Raw genomic sequence first — 25142 nt, forward strand, 5'->3', positions numbered from 1 at the left:
AGAGAATTCCCTCTAAAACTGTCAAAGAATCATACAGTTGGAAGGGACCTTGAGGACCATCTAGTTCAGTCCCCTGCAATGCAGGAATATGCAACTGTCCCATACATAAGAATTTGCATTCTTTGTCCCCACTTTACAGTGCTCACAAGTCCTTTTTCTGTCTTAGCGGAATCATTCAATTCTCCTCCCTTATCCAAATATTGATTTCTTTAAAAATGCACATTGTGCACTGCAAACCTAGTAAACCCAACTAGAAAGTTTCCAGCTTTCCACCATTTCTTGCTTAACTTTCTAGAATTCCAATACAATTTTTCTCTCTGGCCCCTACAATTCAATGGCTGCCCCCATTAAACAACAACAACAACAACAACAACAACAACAACAACAACAACAACTAATTGCTTTCAATACTTTCCTGAAGGCAAGGCTATAAATGTTTTAGTCCAAGTACAGTCGTACCTTGGTTTTCGAACAGCTTAGTTCCCGAATGTTTTGACTCCCAGACGTCGGAAACCCGGAAGTGACTGTTCTGGTTTGCGAACTATTTTTGGAAGCTGAGTGTCCGACAGGGCTTCTGATTGGCTGCAGGAGCTTCCTGCAGCCAATCAGAAGCCGCAATTTGGTTTTCGACCGTTTTGGAAGTCGAATGGACATCCGGATGTGGCAGAGTTAATAAGCAAAAGTTCTCAGTCCAAGCAGAAAATACTCTGTCCTTTTACCCTGAGATGCTAGTCCTTCCCCCGCCAGAACTTAAGGTGGTGGCTAAATTTCTGAAACTTCAGGTCAAATCCTGAGACTCCGCAAGCCTATCTGGAGAAAAGCTAAGGTCCAACAGGATGCTTTGAAGATCAGTGTAGTGAAAGTCTTCAAAAAACATATTGCAAGACACAGAGATTGCAGTAACCAAGAGAACTTGTTAGGGCTTACGTTGAGATATTTTGAACCACAACAGCTACAAAAATATAGATGTAACACTCCAATGCCAAAAAATATTATGGTTGCAAATGGATATAAAAGTAGCAGCAGATGTTACTTTACTTCTGACTTTTAGCCTTTGTTTTTTAACTCTTTGTAGTCTTTTTGTAATCGCACATCAACTGCCTAGGAACCAAATGCATAGAAAAGGGGAAAAAATAGTTCAAACATTACACTCGGTTATTTACATACTCTTTAATATTCACCACAACTTGTTTAAAAGAACAGCAATGTGCTAAAATTTTAAAGCCACGAGGGATTCTGAGTGCGCTGCATAACATATTTGATGCAGCTTGTTTATGCAACATTCTGACAGATACAATTAATCTCGTGAAAACAATGTGGATGTTGCATAGGAGCACATTATCTTTAAAGCCGCAAAACACATTTTTCCCTGGGAGAATTAGCAGTCTATTAAAACACAATCTTAGGAGGAAAATGGAAGCTTGAAAAGAACAATCTGACATTCTGTACTTCAGGAAAGGAACACCCTGCCACCACCTGCCCATGTTCTCTAATAAAGAATGGGGGGCACTTCCAAATAAAAGGGATAATGCAAATGGTACGTACCTCCCACGAAGGCATCTCCTGCTCCGTTTGTGTCCACAATCTCGCTCTGGTCACTAATTAAGACTGGGAAGGCTCTTACTTCATTTTCTACAAGGGAAGGGGGTAAAGAAAGAAAAAGATGCCTGAGGGTATGATTGATACCATCCAGAATTATTACGCTGCAAAGAAGGAATGATCGCTACATAACAACCAATAACAAAATAAAAAATTCAAAACAAAATAAAAAATAAAAAATTCCTTCCAGTAGCACCTTAGAGACCAACTAAGTTTGTTCTTAGTATGAGCTTTCGTGTGCATGCACACTTCTTCATCTGAAGAAGTGTGCATGCACACGAAAGCTCATACCAAGAACAAACTTAGTTGGTCTCTAAGGTGCTACTGGAAGGAATTTTATTATTTTTTATTTTGTTTTGACTATGGCAGACCAAGACAGCTACCTACCTGTAACCAAAAAATAAAATAAAATAAATTGCTTCGCAAAGCACCCCAGTTTGAGCATGGATTAGATCAGAGCATCTGGAAGCCAATGGATGCAGTAAAAGATGCCTTGAAACAACCTTGGCCATGCGAAAAAGCAGTAAAGTGCATGGCCTTCATGCCTTTCTAGATGAAACACGTTGGAACAACATCTATTTTGAAGAAAAAGTGACTCTAGGCGTTTGGTTTGGTTTTACAGTCTTAATGGAAACATTTCCAAGTCTTGTCTCCCCCTCCCCCCCGTATTACAGTTCTGCTAGCCGACTGTTTCAAGTGATTAAAAAATTGTGTACTTGAATGTACCATTCTCCATGAAACTTGCAATGTGTGGGTACAATAATTTTGGAGTGTCAGGGTCACAGATTAAATACGTACTACTAATTAATCAGCTAGGGCTTTCCAGGGGGTAATGTCATAAGTATGTGATAAAAACATAATTACCACCTTGTTAATGTGTAAATTACCAGATTCATAGAAGGCTATACAAGTTCTATCTCATAGTCATTGAAGGAATACACCAAATCAAATGTGCTTTGGGAGGCAGATGAGATGGAAAAAACAAGCAACCCCTCTCCCAGGAGACTATAGGAGTTTTCATTGCTGGTTCTTTTTTTTTTTTTAAATGTACATAGGTACCACTATAAGGAACGTGGCAGCATGATGGAGCACACTACACAGTTGTCAAAATGTTTAGGAAGATTGAGAGCAATCATGCAAAACAGTTCAAGCAAGGAACCTGGATAGAGCCTTGTACAGCTCCTATTGGCAACTCCTGCAGCCAAGCTGGTGTCAAAAGTGCTCTGCTTTCTTTTGGACCACATCCGTGAGGCTGAGCAGCCCAGGACCTCTGTACACAATGCCCAGGATTATGCCCAGGTTTGACTTCACCCCTGGAGGCACATTCCATTGTCTCTCGAGACAGACAGATGCCAACAAAAAAACACCCTGCAGATTGCTACACGTACCTGTTTACTGAATCAAAATGACCTTTTTTAAAAAAACCAGTTAATCTAATAATTCAATTAAAGGTAGCCCAGCTTTATACACATGGTAGTCTGCTGGCTGGGTAGATATCCCTCCATTTGCAGTGCATTCAATCTGAACTATTGCCATTAAAGCAGGGGAGGCTACAAGGGTCACACACACCTAAGAAGGGTGGGCCAATGTATAAAGGCGGCCAAGCCTTCTGCATATTTTTAATTGAACAGCAATAGAAAAGAATAAATCGACCCACAATGGCAAGCACCAGCAGCGAGTTCCAATGAATTAATGCCGTTTATTACGCACACACGCACATAGTTCAGGTCTCTCACCCAGAAATTTGCAAACTGATGGTTAGCTCATTGAGTTACGCTTGTTTAAGTGCTGTGGGTGGAAGTGAGTTGTCAGTAAGGGGCGGGGAGAAAATGAATGGAGGCAATCTCAGCCGAGCACTGGCAGGAAACTCTAGAGTGTTCTGGAACTGGGAATTACAGTAGTCATGAGAAAGGAAGGGTGTATCCGTTTCCGGTGGAGCGGGGACGGGAAGCAAAGGAGCTGAAACTTCTACAAATACATCATGATTCTCCAACAGCTCTTCAGGTTTTCTTCTGTTTTCCGTTCCGCAATCTCCTTCCACTTTCATAGAAACATCGGCTTTTCTGCCATTGCTTTTAATAAGGCAAAGGAACTTGATCCTGTGCAGAAACTCTTTTTGGACAAGATCAGAGAATATAACACAAAGAGCCAGAAAACTGGTGGCCCTGTTGATGCTGGTCCAGAATATGAAAAAAGCATGCATGAACAAATGGTCAAGCTCCAGCGGTTTTATGGTGGTGGAGATATGACCAAATTTCCAGAATTCAAATTTCAGGAGCCCAAATTTGAAGAGGAGCAGAAGTGATGTGATCACTTCTGCTCCTCTTCAAATTTGGGCTCCTGAAATTTGAATTCTGGAAATGTGATAGCAAGTACTCAAGCAGCAGCAATGTGGCTGGAGGTGTTGAATAGGCCCACGGTTGTAATTTAAATAAACAGTTCAGTGTTCAAATGTGAAAAAGAAGAAGAAAGGAAGGGTGCAGCAGGGCGACTGCGGAGACGTCCACGAATGTCACAAACAACTAAGAAAACCCTCCGGAAGCGCCCCTAAGTGCTACAGCACTGTGTTTCCTCTCCCAGCCCTTTGCGCTCTAGTGCTGTAACAGAAAGTGCATGGTTTTCCTCCCAAGCCCAAGTGGGGAGCAAATTCACACAATGAGAAGTTTGTGCCTGCAAGAGATGGGTTAGCCAGGGCGTGGGGCTGAGCTGGGTTGATGCACCGGGGAGAGTGGTCCTGACTAGGCTGGTGCCCCAGCCAGTCTCAGCAGCAACACAAGGGATGCCTGGCATTTCGTGGCTCTTCTCTCTCTTCCAAGCAAAGTGGCAAAGACTTGGATCTCCTCCTCACTTCAAACCACACCCTGGTGCAAATAATGGGGCAGGGTGTCTCTATACCTGCTCTCTGCAACATAAAAAGACTCCAGGAGCTCCAATCATAGAATGCCCATATTACATGTAGTTTGACCCTTAGGATAAAGGAGCAGAAACATATAACAGGGCTCAAAGGTGAACTTCAGCCCCGGTGTTCTGCTCTGTAGAAATTAAGGGTTACACAAAGCAAGCCATCCCCAAAAGGTTTAAGCTATAAAAGGCACTGAGCATTAAAAAACATTAGGCCAAATTTTATTCGTTTAATTTGTATGCTGCCCTTCATCTAAAGATCACACAGCGGTTCACGACATAAAAATCCAAAGTGAGAACACAAAACCCCCTCCCACAAACACGTTTAAAAGGCCACAGAATGTTAATTAGCTAAAGGCCTGGTTATAGAGAAATGCTTTCGCCTGGAGCCTTCATTACATATCTTTAGGCGCCAGGCGAGCCTCCCTGGGGAGAGCATTCCACAAGAGGGGAGCCACCGCAGAAAAGGCCCATTCTCATGTTGCCACCCTCTGGACCTCTCATGGAGGAGGCACACAAAGACAGGCCTCAGATGAGGGTTGCAGGGTCTGGATCAGTTCATATGGGGAGAAGCATCCTTGAGGTACTGCAGTCCTGAGCCGTTTAAGGCTTTATGGGTAAAAACAATACTCTGAACTGGGCCCAGAAATCAAATAATATAGGCAGCATCATGCAAGCTCATCTCCTGCTCTGCCCCAAGGCTTAATTTTTGTGAGAGACCCACCCTAGAATCTGTTTCATCTGAGCCCTAAAACATGCAACATACCAATAAAGCAAAGTGTCCGTTAAATTGTGTGGAGTATATTTCCTTCCTTTCTGAAATTATCACAGGAAGGCAACAACATACTTGTATTGCCATCTTTTGCTTTCCGTTCAGCAGTGCTGAAGGAATGCCCAAGATAATCAAATGCTTCTTCCACTGTCTTCAATGGATCCAACCAAGCTTGAAAACATCTCCACCTTTTGATACACATTTTCCAAAGCTTACATTTAGCACTTTCTTTGTTTGGTCCCATCTTGCTTACATTAGGATATAAATTCAGGATGTGAAAGGCATGATATTGCATGCCACCAGACACTTTGGGATTTGTGCAGGAACAAGATATTGTTAGATTTAGATAGAAAAAACACAGCCCACCAAATGACTTGCTCTAGGATAAAGCCTTATAGTTACTGCTGTGGCTCACGTGAGTCTTCTTTTATGTCCCACAACATCTCCCAACCCTTACGGGAATTAACTACTTTTGACACATGAACACATTTCACGCACAGAACACAAGCATTTCAGACAAACAGGGGGGGAAAAACCCACCCGAATTTCACCTTGCCTTTGGAATTTGCTCCAGTTGTCAGGCTGATTTTTAGATTAAAATAGAAAAAGTCCCGTTCCCCCCAAGCTTTTTACAGGGTTTGTTGCTGCTGGCACTACCAAATTGCAATTAGTTCACGGTTTTCATGTTTTAATTTCTGTTGTGGTTTTACAGTGATGTCTGCTTACCTCCTACTGTTAGCCACTTTGGAAATTCATTTAAAAGGACGGATATAAATGTTTTAAATACAGGTAGTTAAGTTAGCTGATAGCTGTTGATAAGGCTACCATCTAACAACAGAGCAGCTTCTCTCCCTGCCCTCAAAAGCCATATAAAATAGATGCAACATGAGTTAACTATGCAGTGTGTGAGGGATAGCAGTCAGAGTGTCTAACTAGGACCTGGGAGATCTGGGTTCAAATCCTCACTTGGTCATGAAGCTCATTGGGTGGGGCATTCGGCAGTTACTGCCTCTCAGTCTAACCTACCTCACAGGGTTGTTGTGGGGGATTATACAGCGCGGGCTATCCTGCACTCCTTAGGTGCATACAGAACTTCCAACCAAAAACTTGTATATATCCTTGAAGTAAGTTTGTAATTGTCAATTTAGGCTTGAATGAAATATCCACAGGGGATAGAAGACAAGTTTCGTAAGTGTGTGTGCATACGCATGCAAGTTGCTTGATCTTATTTTGATGCCATGTGTCACAACATTTTAAAAGAGCAGCCGTTAATATATATTGGAAAGGTCCATCTTTGCCCACTGAGTATGCTTTTCATAGGAGTTGGAACTGTTCCACTGAACTGCCAAAACACACACTTCTCCATGCTATTGACAATAGGAAAGATTCTAGAGCAGATCATTAAGCAAACGGTCTGTGAGCACCTAGAAAGGAATGCTGTGTTCACTAAAAGTCAGCATGGGTTTTTGAAAAATAAGTCATGTCAGACCAATCTGATCTAATTTTTTGACAGAATTACAAGCCTGGTAGATAAATGGAACGCTGTGGATGTAGCCTATCTTGATTTCAGCAAGGCCTTTGACAAGGTGCCCCATGATATTCTTGTAAAGAAGCTGGTAAAATGTGGGCTAGACAATGCTACCATTCAGTGGATTTGTAACTGGCTGACTGACCGAACCCAAAGGGTCCTCATCATTGGCTCCTCTTCATCCTGGAGAGAAGTGACTAGTGGGGTGCCACAGGGTGCTGTCTTGGGCCCAGTCTTATTCAACATCTTTATCAATGACTTGGATGATGGGCTTGAGGGCATCCTGTTCAAGTTTGCAGATGACACCAAATTGGGAGGGGTGGCTAATACCCCAGAGGACAGGATCACACTTCAAAAGGACCTTAACAGATTAGAGAACTGGGCCAAAGCAAACAAGATGAATTTTAACAGGGAGAAATGTAAAGTGCTAATACTTGGACAAAAAAAATGAAAGGCACAAATACAGGATGGGTGACACCAGACTCGAGAGCGGTACATGTGAAAAGGATCTAGGAGTCTTGGAAGACCATAAATTTGACATGAGTCAACAGTGTGATGCAGCAGCTAAAAAAGCCAATGGAATTCTGGGCTGCATCAATAGGAGTATAGCATCTAGATCAAGGAAAGCAATAGTACCACTGTATTCTGCTCTGGTCAGACCTCACCTGGAATACTGTGTCCAGTTCTGGGCACTACAGTTCAAGAAGGATACTGACAAGCTGGAACGTGTCCAGAGGAGGGCAACTAAAATGGTCAAAGGCCTGGAAACGATGCCTTATGAGGAACGGCTTAGGGAGCTGGGTATGTTTAGCCTGGAGAATAGAAGGTTAAGGGGTGATATGATAGCCATGTTCAAATATATAAAAGGATGTCATATAGAGGAGGGAGAAAGGTTGTTTTCTGCTGCTCCAGAGAAGCAGACATGGGACAATGGAATCAAACTACAAGAAATAAGATTCCACCTAAACATTAGGAAGAACTTCCTGACAGTAAGAGCTGTTCGACAGTGGAATTTGCTGCCAAGGAGTGTGGTGGAGTCTCCTTCTTTGGAGGTCTTTAAGCGGAGGCTTGACAGCCACCTGTCAGGAATGCTTTGATGGTGTTTCCTGCTTGAGAGGGGGTTGGACTGGATGGCCCTTGTGGTCTCTTCCAACTCTTATGATTCTATGATACGGCCGCTCAAGTCAGAAGTCAGGACTACAAGTTTCTGTTTATTTGGTCTACAGTTTATCAGCATCAAATACAATATAGGGTTATCAAGACAGCCACAGCAGAAAGAGAAAAAAAGACAAAATACCTGCACATATATTATGCCTTTTGAAACGAGAATATAACGAAATCCACAATCAATCAGAAATAGTTGAAAATGCAGGCAATTCTGACTTGTAACTCAGCTCCCCTCTAACCATAAAGACCTAGATAATTTATGATGAATAAATCTATTTCAGATGGAGGAGTGTCAGATCCTCCTCTAGTTTCTAATGCCACTGTTTCAGAATTAGTTCCACCAAGATCAGTGTGGTTTTCTGTGATCTTAGGCTTGGAATTTGCCCATTAAGATGAAGGCAAAGAATTCATCTGAGGTCTCCAGATGTAAAGTCGGATAGGATATCCCTATAAAAATTACAGTATAGCAGAATGTGGGCTAATATATAAAGTTACTTTTGTAAGGGTAAACTCTCAAGTGCCAACACAGCCCAGTTCCTAATTTGGATGCCATGGAAAACTGTGGTTAAGTGGCTTCCTGACTTGTTTGCCAGCTAAAGAGACAAATGAAGCAGGCAAATGCTACAGGTAGGTGAACAGAGCTTCTGCAAATATTGGGTTTTTAAGTCAGGATTTGATTGTCTGAACATGGCTGCTGTCATGCCCTACTACAGGTACACATTTAAACCTTTATTTCTGATTTTATCACTGATGTGTTTAGTAAAATTACGGGGTTATAATCTTCTTTTGGTTCCACCAATTCCTCCCTCAGGCTTTTAAAACTCTGTTTCCTTTAATTAAGATCTCTGCAGACTACTAATTTCTTTTCTGCTTCTAAGAACAGAGGTTTGCTTACTAAGTGGCTTTTCTCAAGACTCATGTAGCTTTTATATCTATATGAAGGAGAAGATGATGCTTGTACAATGAGATTTGAAATTTGTGCTAATCCCTAAGGGTTAGATTCAGCTCCCAACTACAGCAAAACATGGAGTAAATCACACTGATCTCAGTGGAATTAATTCTGAAAGAGTGGCATTAGGAACCAGTGAAGGATCTGACCCTCCAAATGAAATAAATTTATTCATCCTAAATGAGTTGTTGATTGTTCCTTTGATAATTAAGTACACAAGTCTATGATCCTTTTAGGATCACCTAATTAGTATCCAAATGATTTCACTTAATTGCTGCTGTAATTGGAATGTATAGGATTTACCTCCCTTCAAAATAATTATATGCACATTTTAGTATAAATTATGCAACAGTTTATTTAGTTTATAGATTATTTCCCACATATGGAACACAACTCATTAGGATGCTAGTTATCATAATCACAGTTTTGACAGGCATTTTCTAGCAAGAGCTCCTGAATCGTGCGTTTGCACAGTAAACCTTTAAAAACATAGCTCTGGGATAAAGCTACTCATAAAAGAAACAGAACGTGGCTTAGTAAGATACTTCCCTCCCCCAACAATTTACAGTAAAACCTAAAACTATAAAAATACCCATCATGTTGCTCAGTATGAACACAACAGCCAACTAGGCTAGAAGGCATAAATTAAAAATATCCCTCTTTCACTTTTCAAGAACATAGTCAAGTTTATGACATAGCCTGTCATTTTAAATTACCCTTATTTTAAAACGTTGCTTTACAGCACTATTATCTAACTGCATTTTGGTTTTAGGTTTTCCTTTTTGACCCATTAATCTATTTTTTTTTTATTTTTAAAAGATACCCCCCTCCAAATTTAAGCAAGCATATGTGGAAAATAGCACGTTGAGAACATTCTGGCAAAAGGACAAAAACTAAACACTTTGTCAAATCTGTGGACATTTTTCTCCTTGGAGCTACTAATTATTATGAATGAAGAGCAAAGGGAGGAAAATAGAAATTGATTTACTGTACAGATAAGGGGCTACATTATCTGTGTGCGCTCATGCAGCGGGAATCGGCTGAAATCAATTGAGCTGTATCCTTTCATTTACTGTTCCTGTGTATTTGGCCTAATGTTCTGTGTTACTCAAATTATCAAGTCAACAAGCTATTGAGTTACAATAAGGGTTGATATGTTTTGCCAGTGATAGGCAAAACGTTTGTGGGGGGAAACTACTGCCCAGCCCGACAAAGTCCTCTAATGCAAGTTATTGCCTGCAATATTTGAAATGATGGAGATGATAGGACACAAACATGGGGATTTCTGACCTCCCCTATCGGCAATGGTTCATTGGCATGAGCCCTCTTGTTAATTTATGCTGAAAGTAATTTTCTGTAGTGTACTTGTGACTTACAGAGAGTTTTCTGTGGTGTTCTCCGAGAGCCAGCCAGTGGCAGAAGATTAAAACGGCACTCCCTCCTTGAAGTAAATTGCATAGCTGAGAAATTCCGCACCATTGCAAGGTTTCTCAAACTTGGGTCTCCAGCTGTTGTTGGACTACAACTCCCATCATCCCTAGCTAGCATGAACAGTGATCAGGGATGTTGGGAGTTGTAGTCCAACAATAGCTGGAGACCCAAGTTTGAGAAACGTTGCAATGGTGAGGATGGGAACCTGAGGCCTTCCAGATGTCCGACTCCAACTCCCATCAGCCCCAGACAGCATGGCCAATAGCGAGGGGCGATAGGAGCTGGTTCTTCAACTCTACTTTAAGGATCCAAACAACTGCTGCCTGTGACAACCACCACACTTAACATAATGATTCAACTATCCAAGGCTTGACCTCTCTTTGGGAGTGAGGCTGGGCCATTTTCCCTGTAGGCCCTCTTAGGCCTTTGATTCTGGTTTCTGTTTGCAAAAATGAAAATCTACCAGGAGAGATAAAGATAGCCTGGTCTTACGGGTGAGACTAGCTGGAATTACCTTTTGCCAATTGCCTTTAAATTTAATTTCTTTATTTGCAATTTCACAGCTGTACTTGAAAGCGAATTTTCTAAAACAACTAATGACACGACCCTGAACTCTAACAGAGATTCTTCTTGCTATATATTTTTTTGAAGGCAGGATGTCCTTTCTGATATGGAGATGAAGCAACACGGTGCCACATGTACAAAGCGCCACATTTATACTGGCACCTGTTTCTCCCCACAGGTGTTTATCATCTTTTGGCTCACCTTGTTCTGTCAACATTTCTTTTATCCTTTGGCTTTGTTGCCATTTTATTCCTGCTGACTGCCGAGACAGCTACTTGGGTAAGCTCGGTGTTCATCAGTACGTTCCACATGCAGCTGAACACTGTTGTGTTTTTCAAAAAGTGCACATCTTGAATCTTTCTGCCAAGATGGAAGCGCTGAAGGCTTTTCACACAAAAAACAAATGCCGCCAAAGCCAGATCAAGCAGTCTGTTATTCTGTGTTAGCAGCCTTGGTGCTGCAACCAAGACATTAATTGATGAACCAGCTTCTTCAGAGATGAGCAGGGGGTCAATGAAGTTGTTAGTTCTCTTCCTTGGCATTGCTGAATTAACTTTACATCTCCATTTACCACTGATCCAGTTATGATGATGATTATGATTATTTGAAATTATATACTGCCCTATACCCGGAGGTCTCAGGGTGGTTCACAGAACAAAATAAAAATAAAAGACCTCAAAATAAAAACAACCCAATAACCCCCCCCCTCAAAAAACCAGCACATTTTAAAAGGGCATAGGCGACTTTCTATTCATAAATTAGCCAAATGTACAATTCTCTACCCTTGCCTTAAAGCAGGCATCTCCAACCTTCGGCCCTCCAGATGTTTTGGACTACAATTCCCATCATCCCTGACCACTGGTCATGTTAGTTAGGGATCATGGGAGTTGTAGGCCAAAACATCTGGAGGGCCACAGGTTGGGGATGCCTGTCTTAAATAAGCCTGTCACTTATTAGCCAAACATTCATCACTATGAATATGAAGGAAGGGATTTTTTGCTGCAAGGACCCCAGGGCAGGAATTCTCTGTATGCTCCACATAATATCATGCATGGAACCTCCTTTTGGGATTCTTGTCAGCAATGGCCACGTAACCACATTCTGAATGGCCACGAAGACACATTCTGAATTCAGTAATCCACTGGAATTGTTTGTGGGGTTGCCTTTTAAAGAGGTCCGGAAAACGGCTGCAGGATAACTAACCGGAACTAAACATTTGAACATATTAAGGCAGTGCTTCATCATCTAAACTGGCTTCCAGGCCCAATTCAAAGTGCTGGTTGGGGCATTTAAAAGTCTTTAACAATTAGGGACCAGACTACATGCCAAAAAAAGCCTCCCAAGTTTCTATGTGGCTTAGTACGTAGAAAGAAGGAATAGTTTGCTCTGAGGGACAAGCATTCCTTCTCTAGAGTTCCAGTTCAAGACTGTTACAAACAGCAGCCTAGGGAGTAACTATACCACTCCCAGTTCCTTTCTGATTAATATCCTGCCAGATGAAAAGCTCTGGAGAGCTGGAAAACTTGATCATTATTTTGTGACATAGAGATACCGAGCTCATTTGGAGCCCCAACGTAGGTTGTGGCAAGACACTTCCTCTGGTCCCAGAATACAGACTGGGAGACCAAAAAAAAAGGAGACTGCAAAGCCACAGCACCCTTCAGGAATTCTAGGGTAGGAAAAGGTTTGTTAGAAATTAAGAGATCACTCCCAGTCTTCAGTGGCATAACTGGAACACTATTGGTGGGAATCATCTAAGGCACTGGAAAGCCTGAGGTGGGCAGATACGTAGTGCAAATTGCCCTCCCTCCTACTGCAAGTCTGGGAGACGATAACAATGGATATAAAGAGCATCTTATGTTTCAAGGGTACAAATAACTTTTGAATCTGGAAGAAAGTAACTAACCATTTGCAAGCAAGTTAGCAGCACCACATAGATTCCGGTTTTTACCCTGAAGATCAGAGTATGTAACTCTGATTTTGTTCCAGCTATGTCAGTTACCTACCTGTTACTGGGCTCAAATGAAAGTGGTAATGTTGGCTTTAATGTTGACATTAAAGATTTTACTTTCTTGGGCTCCATGATCACTGCAGATGGTGACAGCTGTCACAAAATTAAAAGACACATGCTTCTTGGAAGAAAAGCGAGGACAAACCTAGGCAGCATCTTAAAAAGCAGAGATACTACCTTGCCGACAAAGGTCCGTATAGTTAAAGCTATGGTTTTCCCAGTAGTAATGTACGGAAGTGAGAGCTGGACCATAAAGAAGGCTGGTCACTGAAGAATTGATGCTTTTGAATTATGGTGCTGGAGGAGACTCTTGAGAGTCCCATGGACTGCAAAAAGATCAAACATATCCATCCTTAAAGAAATCAGCCCTGAGTGCTCACTAGAAGGGCAGATCCTGAAGTTGAGGCTCCAATACTTTGGCCACCTCATGAGAAGAGAAGACTCCCTGGAAAAGACCCTGGTGTTGGGAGAGATTGAGGGCACAAGGAGAAAGGGATGACAGAGGAAAAGATGGCTGGACAGTGTTCTCGAAGCTCCTAACATGAATTTGACCACACTGTGAGAGGCAGTGGAAGACAGGAGTGCCTGACATGCTCTGGTCCATATGGTCATGAAGAGTCGGACACGACTGAACAACAACAACAAGGAATCAACTTCCCCAACACTTAATTAGGATCAGTTTCAGAAGTCTTGTTCTATGTCCTACTGATACATGGAATTAGACAGCAAGCACAAGACAATGGTATTTATTGGTAGTGGCATAGAGGTGGGATTCCAGGAAAAACGATTTTGGCAATAGCAGCCACCACTGGAACCAATGAGTTTTAGCTATACACCATTTTGGCTTTAGGTGCGATCCCCGGAAAGAAATCCCTGTTTAAGTTGTGGGCCTACTTTATACTGAATATCTTTTTACTTCAAAAAGCTTTCAGTATTTAGTTAGATGCTGCTTGCTTTGCTTTTAATTGAAACAATATCTTCATGCTGCTACTTTATTATTCCAGTTATAGTTTTGCAGTTTTATTCTGCATTTTTGATTGTATTGTACTGTTTTATGTTTGGTAACATACACTCTGAACGTATGCCACTCATTTTCTTTCAAGTTTTCTAGCTCAATTACATAGGCTAATCTTGTGTTACCAAAACCCTCAGGTAAAGTGTCTAATGATTCTGAAGCTTTTAAACCGTTCTGAGTAAGTAAGACAAAATCCTCTGGCAAGAGCCACAAACTAGTCACAGTAAAAAGCAAGCAAACATCCCCACCTGTCAATGCAAGGAGCAGTAAAAAGGAATATCATTAGTAGTTACTGCTTGCTGAAGTGCTTGCAGATGGAATTTCAAGAGATTGTACAGAAACCGGCCGAGTGCAATAGGTACTGTAATCTAGCTGACTATAATTACACAATTATTGGTGGATTTGCTGTTGATAAACAATGCAAGCATTAGGATATTGTGGGTTGGTGGGTTTTTTTTTTTTACAATGAAGTGATTAAGAAAGCTGTTTATCCCCCTCCCACTATATCCTGTTAATAAAATCGGTGTTGCAGATGTTCATGTATGTGGCATTGATGTTTAATGGTGCGTGATGCTCTAGGTGGTTCCCATAACCTCGCTTTGTCTGGTATGAGCTTACTCAATTGATATGATAATAGAGAAAAGAAGGCTGAAACAAGCTGGGCTGTCCTAGCACAATTTGCATAGCTTTTAAATTTGCCACTATTTGATAGCCAACTGCTTATAGAATTCTTGTTCAGTTGTCACTGACAACAATATATTGTACAAACAGCACTATGGAACTGCCTGAGCAGGTGGCAATGCGAAGGGAGAGAGCAGAGAATAACCAGCTTATTGCAGTTTTTATATCTGTTATCCAAATTGAATTCTGCTACTTTTTTGTGAATAACTTCTAACATCCACCACATTTGGCCCAGGGCTTATTAGGGTTTAGCATGCAAATATTGGAGCCGGATTTATAATACTATGATTCACTAAAATATTCACTCTAGTTCCCCCCCCCCCAATGTCAATTTATTTTGTTTGTTTGTTTAATCTGCATGCCACCCTTCATCCAAATATCACAGGGCGGTTCACAACATAAGAATACAAAATGAGCACACAAAATGCATAATAAAAGACAAGCAAAAATAAACCAATCCCCACCAACAAACACATTTAAAAGGCCACAGAATGCAACTGAAGTCTTAAAATTAACAAAACATGAGTCAATGCATTAATTCAGAGGGAATTAATACAAAGGCACCTGACTTCCACCCATTTTATAGACAGAAACTTGCACGAACTTCTGCATTTTCATGCTTGTGCATGAGCAACCACATTTCTTTCCCCCAAAAACCTGACCGCCAATACATGTGATGCTGCTGAAATGTCATAGAATCATAGAGTTGGAAGAGACCACAAGGGCCATCCAGTCCAACCCCCTGCCAAGCAGGAAACACCATCAAAGCATTCCTGACAGGTGGCTGTCAAGCCTCTGCTTAAAGACCTCCAAAGAAGGAGACTCCACCACACTCCTTGGCAGCAAATTCCACTGTCCAACAGCTCTTACTGTCAGGAAGTTCTTCCTAATGTCACGTGCAACTGTGTGACTTGGGGCTGGGAGAGCGAAACTTCGATTTGGCTGTATTTACTCCACGCCAGAGCTTGAAATGGAGGCTTTGAAAGAGTGTACACAAGAAAACACGACCAAGGTGCTAAGTCAGCCCACAAGCTCACCTGCAGGATGCCCGGTAACATTTGTTAAAAATAATAAAAGGATCGTATAGTGATTGTATAGTGGTTAGTACTCTGCGTTGTGAAGACAGCCTCCTGGATCCGCTACAGACATATAAAATACCACCAGCCAGGCCTCTGCTGCCTTCTAGAACGCAACCATCTGCTTATATTGGACAAGTTTCCTGCTTCTAGTCCTTCAGATTCTTGGCTGCCACTTTTAGACTTGAGCTGTGCCTCCCCTGGATCACAACATTGCCTCCAACTCTGCCGGGTCCTTCTTATAAGCCCTGTTTCCGCAAGAATTCAAGGATTCCCACAATTCTGTTTCAACTCCAGTCACAAGATGAGGGCTATAGCAACAAATTAAAAATGGAAATTAGCCAAAGTTTTCAAGTAATTTTTCTAAGCAGATCAAGACTATACAGTATTTGAAACCTATACATGGTATGAGGGTCACCGAGGGATCAAGCCCCTCCGCCTCCAAAATTTAGCACCTTCTGTACAAAGGCCAGCAAAGAGAATATCCAAAGATGGAAACAGTTAAGAACCATTCCATACATAACGTTCTCATTTTGTTTTCATGAGACTGTAAAAGGACTATTAGGAAGTGTAATCATTGTCATCATCAAACATGGAAAATGTATGACTCTGGTGGCATCAGCCGTAACTAAATATTAAATTATTTAATGTAAACTCACAAGGACCTGAACCAAAGGCCACTTTGTCTAATTGGATGACTATGATGTGAGCGATCAAATCCCAAAGGCAGTAAAGCAATTTCTGTGTGAATGTTTGTGTGGAGCAATAATAGCAAGCTGTATAAATATTTCACATTAAGGCTTCAAAGCATGGATCTTTTGCTTGACAGAATTGCTAACTGCGGCCAAAGTATGTTAACCATATATCTCAAATCTATAAAAAACAAAGCAGCAAAACATCATCAACCAGAGGTTGTTTGAAAAATACTGAGGCAATCTAAATGTTTGGGGGGGGGCAGCATGTGCTACAGTCCTCCTGAAACTGTATCCCTTTAAAATGTAGGGGGAAGAATCAGCCAGATGTTTGGCATGAGGCTATGCACATTCAGAAATGATACGGTCTCAATAGCATTGTTCCACACCCCTTTCTGAACATCTGCATTAGCTCTCAATAGAGAGTGCATCAGTAATATTTTGTTGCATTACTAACAAGAACGTTATTGCTTAATAAAGACACTTATTTGTAAATTACCCTTCCCAAAATGCTTACAACACACATGCACATTTGAGCTTAAATAATACCAGAACTGTATTCAAATGCTAATGTCTTCTACAAGGTAAGGCATGCCAGCAGATTTAATCACTGTTAACTAGAGCTTTAAATTCAAACCAGCCTCAACCTTGGGCAGTATGACATTATCAGAAAACCATTAATGGTCTGAAACAAAAGAGATGTGCATTAATAAAAGCAAAAGCGTACGAAGGTAAAAAAAGGGAAGTTTTATTAAAAGTATTGATCATGACCTAAGGCACCACAGAAATTGATCTTTCTGCATCCTGCAAGAAAAAAAATGTTAACAGCAACATATTATTGATCTATCATTAAGCTGGCTACAGAAGTCAGCTTTTAAATCTGAGACTGTTATTACTGCAGAAGAAGGAAACTTGATAAATTTATGATATGGTAAATTCATGATATGTCTGCTTTAATTTCAGTGCCCAAATTTACAGGCAATCCCACTCCCCTTAAAGGAAATGGCAGGGGCTGACTAATTTCAACACATCTGGATTTTCCCTTTATTACTCTCTCTATATTTGATTCTACATTGTCTTCTGGTACAGTGGTACCTTGGGTTACAGACGCTTCAGGTTACAGACTCCGCTAACCCAGAAATAGTACCTTGGGTTAAGAACTTTGCTTCAGGATGAGAACAGAAATTGCACGGCGGCAGTGCAGCGGCAGCGGGAGGCCCCCGTTAGCTAAAGTGATACCTCAGGTTAAGAACAGTTTCAGGTTAAGAATGGACCTCCAGAACGAATTAAGTTCTTAACCCGAGGTACCACTTACAATGAATGTCAGCCACTATTATGAATATCTGAGTTGAAGAAAGGGGAGAAGTCTGGGTCCTATTCGAAGGATTTGCTATAAGAAGTGGAGCCCTTCCCTTGGGAGCAACTATACAAAATATACGCATTTTAGGAAACAATACAAATGCAATATAAACAAACGTTTTCTGTGAGTGTGCTTCAATTGGGCTGTAAGATTTCATCCTACCCATAACTAATGGTGAAGTATCACTACAAGGGATTTTTTTGGGGGGAGGAAATTAACTCCAGTGCAGTAAACAGTGATGTGGAACACCACCAGAGAATTACGGTATGTCCTGGTATGTACATACCAGGGACGCGGGTGGCGCTGTGGGCTAAACCACAGAGGCTAGGGCTTGCTGATCAGAAGGTCGGCAGTTCGAATCCCCATGACGGGGTAAGCTCCTGTTGCTTGGTCCCAGCTCCTGCCCACCTAGCAGTTCGAAAGGTCAAAGTGTAAGTAGATAAATAGGTACCGCTCCGGCGGGAAGGTAAACGGCGTTTCCGTGCGCTGCTCTGGTTCTGGTATATGGTGTCTTAGCTAATCTATCTGCAGAGCATGTTCATGTCAACCTAGTTAGAATGAGTTCCTTCCTCAACCCAAACTTAACTGTTTTAAAGAAATAATTCTCTGGGTCTGGATTATATTTAAGTTATAACTGGGGGATGTATTTAGAGATGGACTGGGGCATATCTTGGAGGATAAAGCAGTCAATGGCTACTTGCCATGATGACTAGTGTTGGAGGCAGTATGCTGCTGAGTATCAGTTGCTGGAAAACCTATGTTGCACTCAGGTTTGTTTGTGGGCTTCCCATTAGGCATCAGATTGGCCACTGAGAATTGGATGCTGGACTTACATGGGCCTTTGGTCTGATGCAACAGGTCTTTTCTTCTGTTCAGGGCTGCACAGTCTTCTAGGAGAATGCCATCTATCCTCATTAGTTATTTTTTGTCAGTCTGCATTTCTTAGTGCAGAAAGTATTGATCTGATGTGTAGAGATCTTTCCTATTCTAATTAATTCAAGAGGGTTCTTGAAGCTTCTCTGTGTGAAAGAAACAAGCAGAAGTTTCATGATGTTTGGGTTATTCCTTCAGAGAAGCTGAGTACAGCTGGTTTAATCTGGTTCTCTTATCTCCTTCAGTCAAGGACATGCTGATTATAAAAGTAAGGCCAGAAGGAGCCAAGGTTTCACTTTTTCTTTCTCTCTCTTTTCCTTCTGGTGTGGTGTTCTGTATATAGTATTAAGGTTTAGACTTATTATATTATTATTGTATTATTGTATTATTATTATTGTAAGTTTAAGTTAAGTCTGCTGCAACTGGACTTCTTATGGACAGTGCCAATCCTGAATGTATTGGATTTGTGACCATTATGCTTGTTTGCCTTCAGTAGCAGTTAAAGCTCTGCTGGATGAAATACAATTGCCTCTGGTCTATTTTTTTTAGGAATACTGTAACGTGTTTAAGTTTTTACTCTGCTAACTATACTTTGGAATCTGCTCTGGATCAATATTGAGTAGAATTTCAATGACAGTTTTATCCTCCCAAAGTCAAACATTCACTGTTATCAAAGTTGCTTGAGCCACAGGACAAAGGCTAGATTATGAAGGCAACTCATCTGCTGTTAAAGAGTACAAAATTCTCCCAACTGGGTGGCTTAAAGCACACACCTTCATGAGCATGCTAGTAGTGCCCACCGCCATTAGCCCATCTCTCATAAACTATTTTATAATGTACGGTTTGCAGGGCTGGAGGAGGCTGATCCATATTCAAGAGGAGAGGAAGGGTGTATGAGTGTGTATGGAGGAAATAATAACAAATTGGTATATCTTTGGAGAATTGCCCCACAGGCCATGCATTTTTATGTTCTTAATCATTATTAAACGACTTCATGTCACACACTGCCTGGTGAATGGCTGCGTCCTGACACAAGAACGAATTACAAATGAAATGGAAGATCAAGCCGTATTAGAGGGACTGCCTCTGGGAAATGAAAATCTTTAATTCTCTTTTATTATTGACATTTATTTGGCTGCCACGAATAACAACACGGCAAAGAGATTCGGCTATGCTTGTGTGCTGAACAGCTTATCCCTGGGCTCAAAACCGACTTAACATTTATCATGTTTGCTTATGGAGCTGACACTGTGGCATACACTTCTCTATCCATCTTGAATTTATTAGGCATATTTAGCTTTTTTTTAAAAGAGGAAGGGCACCCCCTCTTTTGTCTTGATTTTCATAAGGAACAAACAGCAGAGTTTAGAAAACATTAGTACGCAAATACACTTCTAATTACAAAAAAGAGAGAGTATTTTAGAGTGGATTAATGGATATGCTATCATTTCCAGCTCGAAGAATGAAACAAATGCTTAGTGACAGAAGCTACAAACATGTATGCATAAATGGCCCTTATTATGGCCTTGTTTCAGCCAGCCATAGAAGGCAGGGAGGTCTGTTTAAATTCTGAAGTTGTCCCAGAAGGAATGGTCATAAATTAATTTGGGAGGGAGCGGACTGCTCTTATACTGAGTTTTAAAAAGCTGGTTTAAGACACAGCTGACTCAGAAGCAGAAGCAATATAGGAAGTCCCATGGCAGCAAAACTGAACATTGTGTATCGATACACTGCGGGGTTGTGACGCAAGTGTCTGCCATGATTAGCTCCTGTATAACCTCTATGACCTATGAAATATCCAACAAAACTCTTGCCACTGGAGTAGATATTTTAGCAGTAGTTGCGGTAAGGTTAGGGTTACGAAGCTCATCACCACAGATGAAGCAATAGAGTTCTGAACCGTATGTAAATACATTTTGCTGCACAGAAAGGAATGACGAACAGCATTCCCTGCTGCATAGGTTAGCAAGCTACAGCACTGTTTAATAAACAAGCATGGGCAATCTAAATTAAAAAGAAGATGTAAAGCCCCCCGACAGTCATGTTTGTAATGCTTAAATTGGAATATCACATATCATCATTTCTTCCCCACAAAGCACCTCCTGCCCACTTTCAGGGGATAGGGAAATTACCAAATGGGAAACCCTAAGAGTGGGATTTTCTGCATTTTTAAATAAAAACAATTGGAAATTCACTTCACAGTACACGCTTTTATTTCCATTGCCACCTCTTAAAAGAATTAACTGTTTCAGCAGCTGTTGCATGGTGAACTCCTGATCGTGACCAAGATAATTCAGTGGCTAATGCTCAATGTATAAAACCAGAATAAAAATCATTTGAATCAATATTTTCAACCTGCTTTGTACGAAACAGCTTACATCACAATATACATCACTGATCTTAAAATACATAGTCTCTCTCTCTCTCTCTCTCTCACACACACACACACACACACACAATAATCAACAAGCAGGTCTTGTGTCAGGTTTGCATGCAAGGATGATCAAAATTCCAAGCAGTGCTGGATTGTGGCCATTAGTACAATAAACTTCATTTTATGCAACATTTTGGAGAAGCAAAATGTACTATATATCCAGTGGCATTCCCTCCGATGATGAGGAGCATCTGTCAGTGGAATGAGGAGGAAGGCAATTTATGGTGATTCTTCCCCCACACCCCAGCCTCCCTAAAACTTGTTCTGAAGGCTTCCCCCACCAGCAGAGGAAACACCATTGGATACTAACCAGAGCATATTAGTATTAAGATTCATGTTGTTATAGGTAATTATATCATCACAGTTTTCAAGAAACTCCTGAGGTACTAGTTCTGTCCTACAAAAGCAGGATTCCCCTAGGTTTAAGCCATAGCTAACATATGCTCAAATGTTCAGCCAATCTTCTCTTTGTTTCCAGGGAGAACAGCTGTTCTGATGCTTCTTTGCCTGTCCGCCCCCACCTTCTTTTTCACAACTGCACAAGTGCACTTCATGCTCAGGCACCATATATTCCAAATCTTTAAACAACTTTGTTCCTTACTTTGAACCCTTTCATTTGTCTGCATCCTTTCTGAAATGAGGTGGCCCACTGAGACCCAACCAATGCTGAATGGAGTGCTATTCCCTTATATACCTTGGATATAATGCTTAAAAATTACATACCTGTGGCCATAATAGTGTTTTCTTTCCCTTGGGTGAATACGACAACCCGCTGTCTTTTCAGGTTCGCTTTCGGCAAGGCTTGTGCTTTCCGGGCTATCTCCTTAATGTCCTCAGTCTGGTGACACAAAAAAGAAAAACAAAGGATGTATTGTACGTAGTACAAAACAGCACACTTGAGATTATAACTTTATTTGAATAATGTAAGAAAATTACTTCTGATATGAAAACGAACTTTTCCATTCGGGTTCAAACTGTGGTTTGAGAACCTTGTTTGGTTTAACTAACTGTGGTTGGATTCAGTTTGTTTTAAAATGAATGTGGAAACATCCACTCCACGTAGAAACAGGAGAGAGTGAAAAAATGTTAAGAAAAGGCGGTGTAGGGCACACGCCTACACCAACAAGGGTCAGTGAAACAGAACACACTACTTTTCTGATCTCTCTTGCATTTCTAACATGTTCGGATTACCGTTTTGCAAAGTTGTATCACTTCACTCTTGACACTAAACTTCATGTGCATTAGTGTTGCCCACATTTTTCTAGAATTACAGTGTTTCCCTGTAACTTCATAATAATACAATTTTTCTGCAGGGAATTTGGTGTCATTGCCGTTTGGCTGCCATTCATTCTTACACTAAGAAAGAGAAGTTTGTCTCCAAGAGTGATTGGAAAATATCACTGTTCCCCCCAAAGTGAACATACATGGTTTTCTTCACTTTGTTAGTTGATCCACAATTGAACACCTGCATTTATGTCTACTAAGCATTTTAGGCAGCTTTCAGCACAAGGCGGGTGGATGGGTGGGTTATGCGTTTCTACCCCAACCCTTGCTTTAGCCCTTACCCCTTTGAATGGCTTTCTGTTCACTTTCTGTTCACTGTTAGCCATCATCCTCATTGGCAGAGAAGAACAAAAGGGGCATCAAAGGGAGACTGGAAACAAACATCTGTACCAAGGTGATATTGGACAGGAGTAAGTCCCTCACGCTAAGAAAAGTGTTTTCTGTCCCTGCCCCATGAGGCCTTAGGTTACCTCCTATGGTTACTTACAGATAAGCCCAGCCAGGGGACGACACTTGGGGCACTGCTCCCGCGACTGGTGACTCCCAACCCGAGCCCTGCCGTCTGGCGAAAACCTCGCTCAGCGCAGCAGGGCTGGGTTTGGCTCGCTCGCTCGGCGCTTTGCGAAGTTCTCCCTTCCTGCTGCTGGTGGGCCCTGGGCAGAGTCGCAGAGGCAAGGGGCGGGCCAGCGAGGGGCGTCACAACGCACGCATGCTGCAGAGTGGCGCCTCGCCCCTGGGGGGTGCCTCCATGTTTGGCGCCCCGGGCAGCCAAGCGGCTCCGTTCGCCGCTGAGCCTAGCCTCCAAGTTGTTCCTTTATTTTAGCTACAAAGATGGAGTACCCATCAGTGGTGCCTGATCTCTCCACCTTGGACAATAAGAACAAATAAATAACCAGGGCACAATACTTGTGGAATACAGGGAAAGCACCAGTAAAACCAGGACCCTTCAAGCAAGGTAGGAGAAATGAACTGCCACTCTAAGGGAGGGACGACTCAAATATCTTCTGGGAGTGATGACATTTTTTTCCTGCCTTCAAGTGATTGGAGGATGACAAGCCACTTGGTGCATCCCAGTGCCCAGATGAGAAAATGAAAAACTGAGTCTGAAGAATCTGACGCTACAGATGCTAGTGAACCTAGGCTCTTTGATAGTGCAGAATATGGGGTGAAAATCCTCCATATGACTCAGCTCCACTCGTGCAGCACCGTGGGGATAGGAGGAAAAACTATGGAGGCTGAATAAATTACATGGAGTAAAAGGTTAATGTCCCCCAGAATTATTGTTCTAATCAAATTTTGTGCATCCTGTGCCTGATTAAACAAATAAAACATACAGGAGGTCCAATCAAAGATTACCCACATCATGTATAAGTTGGCCTTCCTTTGGTACATTCATTTACAATCTGTCAGTGTCGTTACAGATAAATCCAATCTATACTAAGAAATCCAAAACTCTGGGATGATTGTACAAAATCAGTCCGGCTCTATAACATACAAGTTCTTGCACCGCATATTGTGAGCTGTTATCTGTTTAGCATGATACTCTTATATTTGAAGTGGTTTTAATTAACTGTGTCCAGAATCCCACTAGAACCAATTTGACTTTCTTGCAATCCTACATAAAGTGCAAAAGGCTTTTTGTTTTAAATCCTTAGCAGGGACATATTTTAAGACATGTACCAGCAATTCCCATCACCTAGTTTGCTTTTTGCTTTGCCCTACTCTGGCCTGGTTTGCGTATCACAGTAAGCCACACAAATAAATGGGCTCCTGAAGAAGAGCTCTTCCGATTATTTTTTTCACCCCCATGAAGCACTAAGATAAGGCAAGGTTTGGCTTAGCATGTCATCTGATCCTGGATTTAAGCTCTCTCCTCGGTAACCACAAGCTGTAGCCGAGAACAAGCCTTAGTTACAACTTGTGGTTAGGGAGGGGAGAACTTAACCACAAGGTTGGGTTCAGATAACTTGCAAAGCCAAATCTTGGCTTGTGGCTCAGCGCACTGCGGTGTGGGAGTAAAACAGACCAGGAAGGGAAAACAGTTTCAAACTCCTCTCCCAGAGCCTGCATAGTCCCAAGAAACCATAGATCATCTTACAGGAGGTTATGTTGCTTATTTCACCAGCATGCAAACTGCCTTTTCTCACTGCATATTTCCAGTGGTGTAGGAAGGGCGGGACATAGGGGGTGGGTCGCCCCGGGTTCCAGGGGAGGGGGTGACACTCCTGGCCCCTCCCGCCACTCCCCCGTCTAGCAACCCATCCGTGCTTCTTTATGGACGGCCGGGGCAGCCCCACGAGCCACCACTCGCTCACCAGCTCGTGGGGTTGCCCCGGCCGTAAAGCAGCACAGCCGGGGCAGCTCCACAAGCCGCCACTCGCTCGCCGGCTTGCCGTGGGAGCAGCAGCGCCGGCCCGGATGCACTACGCATGCCCGGAAATTCCAGGCATGCGTAGTGCATCCAAAGTGCGTCGTGACGCCCTGCCCCCAGGTGGGTGCCTCCGCTCCACCGCCCAGAGTGGCGAAGAGGCTTCCTCCACCACTGCATATTTCTGAACCCTTTTTATTGCCCAAGATTCCTCCCCCCTTTTGACTTTTTGTTAAAATATATATTATCCAAAACGTAGTGCCAGGTGTAGCTGACCTTAACCAGGAAATAAAACCATGGTTATTTGTCTCCAAAGTTTATTGCAGACTAATTTAAAAAGGCAAACAGATCATTTTATTAGAAGTTACCACAGAGAGGAGGAAAAGCAGAGCTGTTTTTGGTGGCAGTCATGCCTCTCCCATAATGTCTAGTAGTAG

At 42.0% G+C, this 25142-nt stretch overlaps 2 protein-coding genes across 2 annotated transcripts in view; one reads left to right on the forward strand and one right to left on the reverse strand.

Annotated features, from left to right (window-relative positions):
• The window catches only part of ADK (adenosine kinase), a 183352-nt gene that overhangs the window by 13490 nt on the left and 144720 nt on the right, over positions 1–25142 (reverse strand). Inside the window, exons 9-10 of the mRNA XM_033148540.1 lie at positions 21777–21891; positions 1546–1632 (exon numbers count right to left, since the gene is read on the reverse strand). Coding sequence (XP_033004431.1) covers positions 1546–1632; positions 21777–21891 — 202 coding nt within the window. The remainder of the gene's footprint in view (positions 1–1545; positions 1633–21776; positions 21892–25142) is intronic.
• Positions 3526–4060, forward strand: LOC117046548 (ATP synthase-coupling factor 6, mitochondrial-like). Its single transcript, XM_033148539.1, has 2 exons — positions 3526–3903; positions 3960–4060. Coding segments are annotated over exons 1-2 (324 nt in total). The 5' UTR covers positions 3526–3580; the 3' UTR covers positions 3961–4060.

The sequence above is a fragment of the Lacerta agilis genome, chromosome 5 (assembly GCF_009819535.1).
Source record: "Lacerta agilis isolate rLacAgi1 chromosome 5, rLacAgi1.pri, whole genome shotgun sequence".
Lineage (NCBI taxonomy): Eukaryota > Metazoa > Chordata > Lepidosauria > Squamata > Lacertidae > Lacerta > Lacerta agilis.

What these genes read in the sequence shown, in the direction of transcription:
- LOC117046548 (XM_033148539.1), top strand. Translation starts at nt 3,581, where the DNA reads ATGATTCTCCAACAGCTCTTCAGGTTTTCTTCTGTTTTCCGTTCCGCA.